At 44.6% G+C, this 8,955-nt stretch overlaps 1 protein-coding gene across 1 annotated transcript in view; it reads right to left on the bottom strand.

The window, feature by feature from the left end:
* Positions 1-274: 274 nt before the first annotated feature.
* Positions 275-8,955, bottom strand: part of FSTL4 (follistatin like 4) — a 180,419-nt gene continuing 171,738 nt past the window's right edge. The window contains 4 exon segments of the mRNA XM_042826438.1: positions 275-974; positions 3,832-3,941; positions 6,198-6,305; positions 6,881-7,030. Coding sequence (XP_042682372.1) covers positions 275-974; positions 3,832-3,941; positions 6,198-6,305; positions 6,881-7,030 — 1,068 coding nt within the window.

Genomic DNA, 8,955 nt, shown 5'->3' with positions numbered 1-8,955 from the left:
TATTTGCTTCCCAGCGTTTTCTCATAACCACAACTCATACCCCCAAATAAAAAAATATCCCTTCAAAACCACTTCCTATTAGCAGAGCATACCTTGTATTATAAAACTTGCAAGTAGACCAGTGTTGTACCATGAAGCCTATACAGGGTTGGTTTGATTTTTCTTTTTTTCTTTTTTCCCCTGGTGTAAAAAATATACAATGCTACTGCTCACTTGTTGCAGCATAAAGGTCCAACTGGTACTGTCTGCCAAAGGCTCTGCTGCTGCTGCCCTTTCATACCTCCCCAACCCAGACCACTGTGTTACCCCTCCTTATACCTGAAACCTCACAGCGTAACGTGTTTTGCCTCCCATTTATAACAAACAATGAATCTTTCGCTGGTGTAATGAGATACTGTCCAAACAACCCACTGTCTTTCACAATTCTGTTGTAGCTGCTCCAGGGCCAGTCTTTGGATGTGATAGGGTCCTTTAAATTCTTCAGTACATTCATTTTCCCTGTCGACAGCTCTACGAAAAGCACATCTGTTTGCAAATGTGAAGTCGCATATATATAGTACTGATTGCCTTCGGTGAAAGAGGGTTGAAATGTCAGATCAGATACGTGTATGTTTGTTTGTAAGTCATAAATCAGCTTGATTTCCCCCTGGACGGTCACAGTCTGGACCTGGATCCTGCCTCCATCCCCATCCGCGCTGACCAGGAAGCGCCCATCCGGTGAGATGTGAGGTGTGCCCAGCACGGCGCCGTTGGTGCCGACCACGGCATCGGTGACGCTGTCGATGAGGAGCTGTGGGGCAGCAGCCCCCCGCTGGTCCCTGCACTGCACCAGGAAGTATCCCCCCAGGTGGGTGTAGGCCATGGTCTGTGGTGCGCAGCTGTAGTTCCTGAAGCTGATGGTCTTGATGTGGGTCACTGTTTCCAGGTCGATCTTGCGGACGGTGGGTTTTGATTTGTTATAAATGAAACCAAACCTGAAAGAGAAAACATGACACTGAAGTCATCTCCGGAAACTCAGGGGTAAGCTTGGAGAAAGAAGGAAGACAGCAAAAGTGGGAGATCCCTTCCTCTTCATTCTGTGTGCAATAACGCTGTCTGGCTTCAGCAAGAAATCCCTCCTGTTTCAGTGCTTCTGAACGTGCTACAAGGAGGAACTCGGTTACAATTAGCAACCTGATGCTGGAAGCTTGACTGTGTGCTTGGCTAATGTTCTCCAGATCCCACATCTCAGTAACAATGACATCAGAGCTTGGGGTGTTCTCTAGGCAGGCACTAACAAGCTAAGTATTCAATCTGTTTCAGATTCGATCTGTTTCTCTGGGTGGAGAGCAGCTCTGATCTCTGCATGTAACTACAGAGTGACCCAACGTGCCCAACCCTGCATCTGAAACTGGAGCATCCGAGGGCAGAGCAGACTGTCCCAGCAGCCTGGAAGGTAGGAGCAGAACGAGCAAAGGTGGGCTGAAGAAAAGTGTCTTTGTTTTCTTACTCCAGAGGGCCGACAACAGTGAGCAGAGAATAAATGTTCTCTAGGAGATGGATGTTGCAGCAAAGCTGACCTTTGCTGAAGGAAAAAAAAAGAGAGCCAGGAAAGGTTTCAGCTTAATTTGAGCAGAGCCCATAGAAGCAGCCTGTTTGTGTTCCCCTGGATTCATAGGTCGCTGGTACTGACTTAGAAAAAACTAATTTTATGTTGAATCTCTTTTTGTCCATTCAGTGCAGAGGGAAGGGAATGAAGCGAGCACTTAATTTTGCATCTTTTCCCTGAAAGATTTAAAATTGCTTTTTGAAACATGGAGGACTGTGCTTGCTGCAGATAATAGATATTTTGCTTAAAACACTGCATTTATTATTTTTTATCCCTAATCCGTCTGTCAATGAGATGCTCAGCAATGATTTCACATCTGAGGACTGAGCCAATGCAGTGTATCATCCCATGAAAATCACTGGCTAAGCCTCTCATTTTTCCATTATACTCACATCCATTAGAGGCTTCGCAAAATACCTGCAGTAGAGATTCATAGTGCAGAGTGTGTGGGGAAATTGAATATGGCACTTACGCTTCCCTTGGATGAATGCATTTTAAAGTACACTTTAAAAGATGCTTCTCCTGACAGTATTTTTTTCCTTGAGACTTCTTCAATTCTTGGCCAAATGCCTCAAGAAGTTACAAAAAAAAAAAAAAAAATAAAATAGTTCTTACACAAACTTCAATTTAAAAAAAGTGGGTCAGGATGTATCTTGTGTGCATAGAGCTGCAGGAGAAGCTCAGTGCTCATGTGAGACCTGTGATGCAAAATCTCAAAGAGAACCTTGCACTTAAAGAGATTGTAATAGACAGCAACCTACCCTGGGAACTCATTCACATGGCTACGTTTCCAGATATCCATCCGAAATAACAGGCAGCCAAAAGACATGCAGGAACATTTGCATACAAATATTTTGGGCTCTCGGAAGAGATTGCTTAAATATTCACCTTCCTGAGAAATGCTGCTATCACCATTTATTGTTTCTGAGTGGAGAATTTAGCACATGAACCCAATAAGTCTCATTAGACTGTGAGCAATTATTTTTTGTGCTGAAGGTGAGTGAAAACTGAGAAAGATCTGGCCTGAACAAATGAAATAGGAAATTAGACACAGCGTTGCCTGCTTTGCACAGGGAAACCTATCTGCAATTGCCTGTGTTTAATATTTCTCATGAAAGATCATCTGTTTGCAGCTGATGAATTGTACTGAAGGAAAAAAAAAAAACCCCACAACAACCAAAACAAAAACCCAGCACATAAAAGGAGTAAAAAAAAATTCAATTATTCCACCTTCCTGTGTTTGAACCTGGACTGCACCTCCTCATCCCAATCCATTACGTGTAGCAGCCACACACCCCTGCACAGCTCTCGCTTATAACAATGGTTTAAATGCAAACTGGAAAGAGGAGGTAGGGGAAAATGAAGAGTGACAGCCATGAAATATGTCTTATTTCATGTTTCAGCAAGCAAAGTTATTTATTTTGTATCACGTTCAACCCCAAATCATTTAAGCGTGACCCTCCGTCCTCAGTGATCATTGCAGGGAACCTAAGCTTAATGGAGGGAGTTGATTATGATTTCTGGAGAGTTTAACTTAGTTAAACTGTATTGGTGACAGGAGATGATTAAGCAGTTGTTGTAATGGGGTAAGAAGAGTATAAATTGCTGTGAAGTTATCATCCATTTTGCTAACTTTAATGGGAAGCTTCCTGTTCCTGCTGGGAAGCAGTCAGTATTACTGTAAGTTATTAGTATGTTAGTTATAAAATCTCATTAACCACTCCATCACATTAACATTCAAAACTGATAGTTCAGAGAACTGATTTTCTTCTTTCTAATGTGCACTGCGTATCATTTTTTCTGCTCAAACCCTGCTCCTCACAGACAGAGCCAAGATTTGAACAAGCAGTTGTAAACGTGGCCTGAAGCAGAACAAACCTTTACCACTAATGGCAGTAAATCTTTGATTCTAAAGCAGCTTCCAGGCAGGGAAGCCAACCTTCTAACCACTGTGTTCCTAGTACCAACACACCAGGGCAATGCTGCACAGAAGCACGGCTGGCAAAGCCTGGGCCAAGGGAAGCCCAGATTTGTTCCTTGCTGTCTCAGTGCTTTGCTGAATAACAACTAACCAGCATGCTCAGTCATTTCTCCTTTTTTTTTGTGCACAAAAATGATAAGAGTATTTAGCTCAAGCACACGCTCATTCATTAACATGGGTGAAGTGCTGTCAGGATGTTTGACGGGTCCCACAGCAGTGAGCAGTATGGGCACCGTCGCTATTCATTAAGATAATTTCTTACCTAACGTGATTAATAATAAGATTTGTAGGTGGTATAAAGAAGTCATCCACTCCTTTGAACGGCGTGCGGATCACACGCTGCTCCTCCCCTGCGCTCGCCTCCGGTATCACCTGCAATAAATACACAGGGAAGCAGTGACTGAGGCAGAAAGGTAAATACAGATTACACAGCCAAACCTGGTACCTTGGCTTTTCCCAAGGATGCAGTAGGCTCAAATTGATTAACGGCTTCAAAATACCGTTTGGTGTAGCTGCCTTGAAAAAGTGGGCTAATAAATAGTATTTGAGGCTTGACATTTGTAAGGTAAGTACACAACTCTGCTTTCATAAGGCATTTATATTGCAAGAAAGAGCAGTCGTGCGGAGCTGAAATAGCACGACAGCACAAAAACCACAATAATTTATTCCTCACTGTCTAAAATAAACATTTAGTTCATGGTCATATTTATTAATCTCACTTAGGTGCAGAGCAATAATTTACCAGCCTGAAGGCTCAGCCACTCACTCACAGCACTTAATTATCACTTTGAAGGAGAAGACCTGTCCATCCATTTGCCACACCATGCAGGACTCATGGGCTGTGACAAAGTCCCTTCTTCATTCCTCCCATTCTGTCCCCCAGCACAGAGACCTTTCCACTACCTCACCGGACAGAGAGAGGCAGCTTTCAATACTTAAAATGTTCTCAAACAGTTTGCTTGGCTCAAGATGACTTCAGTCCATTCATTAGGATACTCTGTTCATGCAATGTGCAACAGCAGTTGCTTTGAATTTATGGCCACATAATTCATTGAGGGAATGCTAAAGCCTTTCAAGGTTTAGGTTCAGGCAGCTGTTCCAGCCATGCCATTTAGATTTCTTCCAATTAAACTGCTCAAGAAAGATGTCTGTTCTTGCACCGTGCTTTCTCAGGGCCACAGACAGCACTGGATGTTTCCTTCCCAGGAGCCCATCATGGCCAAACAACAGCATCCCCTCAGCCAGCTCGTGGGCCGTGTGACAAACCTCTGACATCCCAGAACTGGTGGAAATTTAGGGCAGCTTCCATGGGAGCATTTTTTTGTTCAAGAACATTTGATTGCTTTTCTGCTGTTCTCATGCATAAACTTCACCAAATGAGCTGCTGGTCACCTTGTGGGAAAGACAGGGGGAAAAAAACCCAAAAGAATCTGCTGGTGTGGATGCTAATCTCAGTCACCACATGTGTAACTGCACTTTATAACGATAACAGAAAGCACTATCTGAGCTGGAGCCTCATAACAAGTTTCCAGCTGCGCAGATGGTGTGTTCTTCTCAATAATCACATGCTTGAGACATCTCTCCCTTAATTACAGAAACCTCTCACAGCTGGATGGAGGAAATTAAGTCAGAGAGAGTAAAAATAGCCCATTTTGTCTCCTTATAACCTGCACAGCCCACTGCAGTCCCCAAGCGAGGTGAACTGGCATCAGTGCCTCAGAACCTTTTTTCCTTTTGCCTCCATTCTGTTTCTGGTGCCTTTTCCTGGAAATGCTCAGAGTGCACCCTCTGCCTGTGCTGTTTTCAGGTCAGAAAGCACAGAACCTCTTCCCCACGCCATCCTCACGCTGTCAGGGAATGCTTTCATGCAGCCCTAGAAGCAAATTTTGTGGTGCAGTGAATATTCACCCTTCTTCTGTGGGTCTGGGAAGGTTGGGCAGCAAGTGCTGGAAATTAACTACTGCAGAAGGGAACGCCTGGCTGGATCAGATCAGGGCTGGTGTTTGTCAGAGGACATACAGCAGCAGCAAAATGCCCAGTTAGACACCTGCACTTCTGTGCCATCGACACGAGACGAGCAAATCCCACAGGGCCATGCAAAAAAGGAAGCTAATTGGGATGGCCAAGCCTGTGTGCACCGCTGTGCCCTGAAAACCTACAGTGCTGCTGAGCACAGGCAGCAAAAAACAGAGTCACAGACACAAAAAGTGCCCCTCAGGTCCTGTTTTGCTCTTTATGCCTCTTTCATGCCATTGAGAGTTGTATTTTTTTTTTTGGCTTCTTTTATTTTTTGGGGGGGGAGAAGATGTGAAGCTGGATTTAAGAACACTATCACTGACTTCTCCTTTTTACTTCATCATACACAGCTTTCAGAAGCACTGAACAAACTACCTTCTCTCTTATGATTTGCATTTTACTCTGAGAAGAATGCTGTTGTGCCATCACCACTGGGAAAGAATAAAAGAAAGCTGAAGGCTTGTGAGAGGGAAGCCACAAAATAAACAGAGTTTAAGGAAAACAAGAAACAATTTAGTGCATAGGCAGAAAACTTGGACTCCCAGATTAAAGGCTGTTAAATTACTTGCAAGCAGCCCACCACACACCATGCTCAGCAATGGAAGGACTCACCTGCAGTGTTGGCGACGATCGCTGCATATCACCCCAGCTCAGCACCCACACCTGGTCATGGGATTTGTCATAATGCAGTTTGGTTGGCAAAGGGTCCACGTCCACAGACTTAAAAAAATAAAATAAAATAAAATAGGAGATGATACATGTTTACATAGTGACACAAATGTCCCTAGGCACATAGCAGATACATTAGCTCACTGCTGACATTCCCATGTACCTCTGCTACACTCATTTGTAAGCTTTGTACAGTTTCCTTGAAATCAATCTGGTGATCAGCAGCAGCTCCAGCAATAGAAAAGCTGGCTGCTCAGCTTCATTCTCTGGCTGCACCTCTTGCTGTTGCTTGCAGCCAGCAACTCAGGGGTCAACTTCTGCCCCAGCCCCACCTGCATCAGTTCATTCTTCCTGACCTGCTCAGAATGGTGAAGGAGCACCATTTTACCAGGGTAGCTGCAAACCCAACTGCAGTCACAGCCCTGAGATGATGATAAGCAGCTCATAAGGGATTCTCTTCCTGGCAGTGTGGTTTCAGAATAACATAGTGTGGTCCCATGGGTGAAAATAACACAGGTGCAGCATCATGCAGAGTGATGTCAGATCCTCTGGACAGAAACCTACTTTTGTTTTCCCATAGCAAAGTCTGTTGCCATCAGTGAATAAAGAGTTCCCCTTGTAGGTACCTGCACAGCTTTCTGTGTCTGGATGTCAATGATCATTACTCTGTTCTGCTTAGGCTGTGTCACATAGATATACTTGTCTCGGACATTGACTGCAGAGGCCCAGAGGCAGGACTGAGTGCCTTCCCCTTCCACTCTGGGACAGATCTCCTCCTGCAGAAACAAAAGGGAGGAAAAGAGGCTTCATGTCTGCAAATTCTGAGTCTGGAGCAGTAAGAAGTTCGGCTTTGAAAACCACAGAAAACAATTCCACAATGGCTTTTTTGAAATTATTATTTCCTGTCTTGGAAAATGTGAAATAATTACTCGGCGTGGCACTGTGCTGCAGCCTGGCTCTGCCCCAGGACATCACGCAGCCGGACCTCTGGCAGACACACACTGCATTTAAATGATGATGTTGTCTGTGGATCTGCATTTTGAAGGACACCCTGGTTTATCAAGACTAGCAGTGCTGTCAGCATTTATATTAACTACATCACAGCTTTACATTTTTTCATACGTTCTTCATTTTCAGCTTGGGAGAGCCTGCCCTGTGATGGCTGTGAACAAAGACATGAGAGCGAAGCAGGCAGGGTTCCATCAGATGTGGCTTTGACATAGAAAGTTACCCTGTTCCAAAGGAACCAAATCCAGATGCCCTGGACCAAATCCTGATCTTAGCTGCCTTGTGCCCTATTCTGTTGAGATCTCTGAGCCCTGTGCACAACCTGTACTAGCTTCCATGGGAGCTCAATGGGACCCCAAGTAGGAAAAGCGACACGGGATCTCAGCAGAATCATTTCTCTTTCTCCTGAATTTCCCTTCTGCTGAGATGCTTTATGGGAACAAGCATTTGTGTTGGACCCAGCTGTGATGTGGAAAGGACAAACCAAAGGGAATGTGGCCAACAGCACAAGTGTTTGGTTTACATCCTGTCAGCACAGCAGCCGGGTCACTTTAAATGATGGCACTGCCCCTAGGGGGGAAGCAAATGGAGCAGCAAAGCTTGCTCAGAGGAAGAGGATGCAGAAACAAAAGCAGTGCCACCACCAAGTCTGTGTCAGAGCAATGAGTGGGAATACAGAGATTGCACCTGCAAGCAGCACAGCCCTGTCAAGAACTTGCTGGAGGCCACATGCAAGGGATGAAGTGATACTACAGTACAGCATGCTGCAAAAGCACCAAACAGATTCTGGACTGCCCTCCTCATCCTGAGAGCTCCTTGGCCACAGCACCCACCCCACCAAGGAGAACTCACCATTCTTTTCTGCTACATGCTTTGCTGCACTTCTAATAGCAAACAAAACCACTTTTAGTGTAGGAACCATCCTAAAACTGCAGGATGATATCACTGTCCACATGGCAAACACTCAAGATGCTGAAAGGGGAAAAAAAAAAAAAAGAAAAAAAAAAAAAAAAAAGCCAAACCTCCCTTGAGCATGGCAAAGGGCCCTGTGATATCTGCAGGAAATGCTGAAAGGTCTCTCTGTAAGGCAGCCAAATAATGGTGATAAAAATCCCTTTCATGCCCACCACTGTGCTGACATTCTCTAAGTGCCCTCACTCTGCAGTGCTTTGCAGTCATTTCTCCAGAACCACCCCTTCGACATTTACAGCTCTCTGTAAAGGAAGGACAAGGTGTGTACACCCTTCTGAAGTAACAGCTGAAGTGTGGGTTAATAATATTAAGTCCATGCTAAGGGCTAAGGGCCAATCCTGGGGTGAGCATCGGTGGGTTTCCAGTAAGGTTTATAAATACATCAGTGGGAAAAAAAACAACAACAAACCCAAATCAACAAAACATTATCAACCACAAACGTAGGAGACTTGGCAGAACACCGAATACAGACTCACAAGAAGATGGTGACCCATGGCAGAGGTGAACTGAAAGCAAGGCTGAGCCATTTTCCTCAGAAGGGAAGGAACCACATGCTCAGCTCTCTGTTAATTGGGTCTTCCCATAAAACTAAGCAATGAAGTGATTAAGAAAGCATCTCTTAAGCCTGTCCCTTAAGGAGATGCAATAGTTCATAGCATCATAGAATCACAGAATCACAAGGTTGGAAAGGACGTACAAGATCATCTAGTCCAACCGTCCT

Source organism: Centrocercus urophasianus, unplaced genomic scaffold (genome assembly GCF_019232065.1).
Source record: "Centrocercus urophasianus isolate 14NV4802_14NV808 unplaced genomic scaffold, USGS_Curo_1.0 seq_26, whole genome shotgun sequence".
NCBI lineage: Eukaryota > Metazoa > Chordata > Aves > Galliformes > Phasianidae > Centrocercus > Centrocercus urophasianus.
Note: the sequence above shows the minus strand (reverse complement) of the source record. Positions and strands in the feature narration are given on the sequence as shown.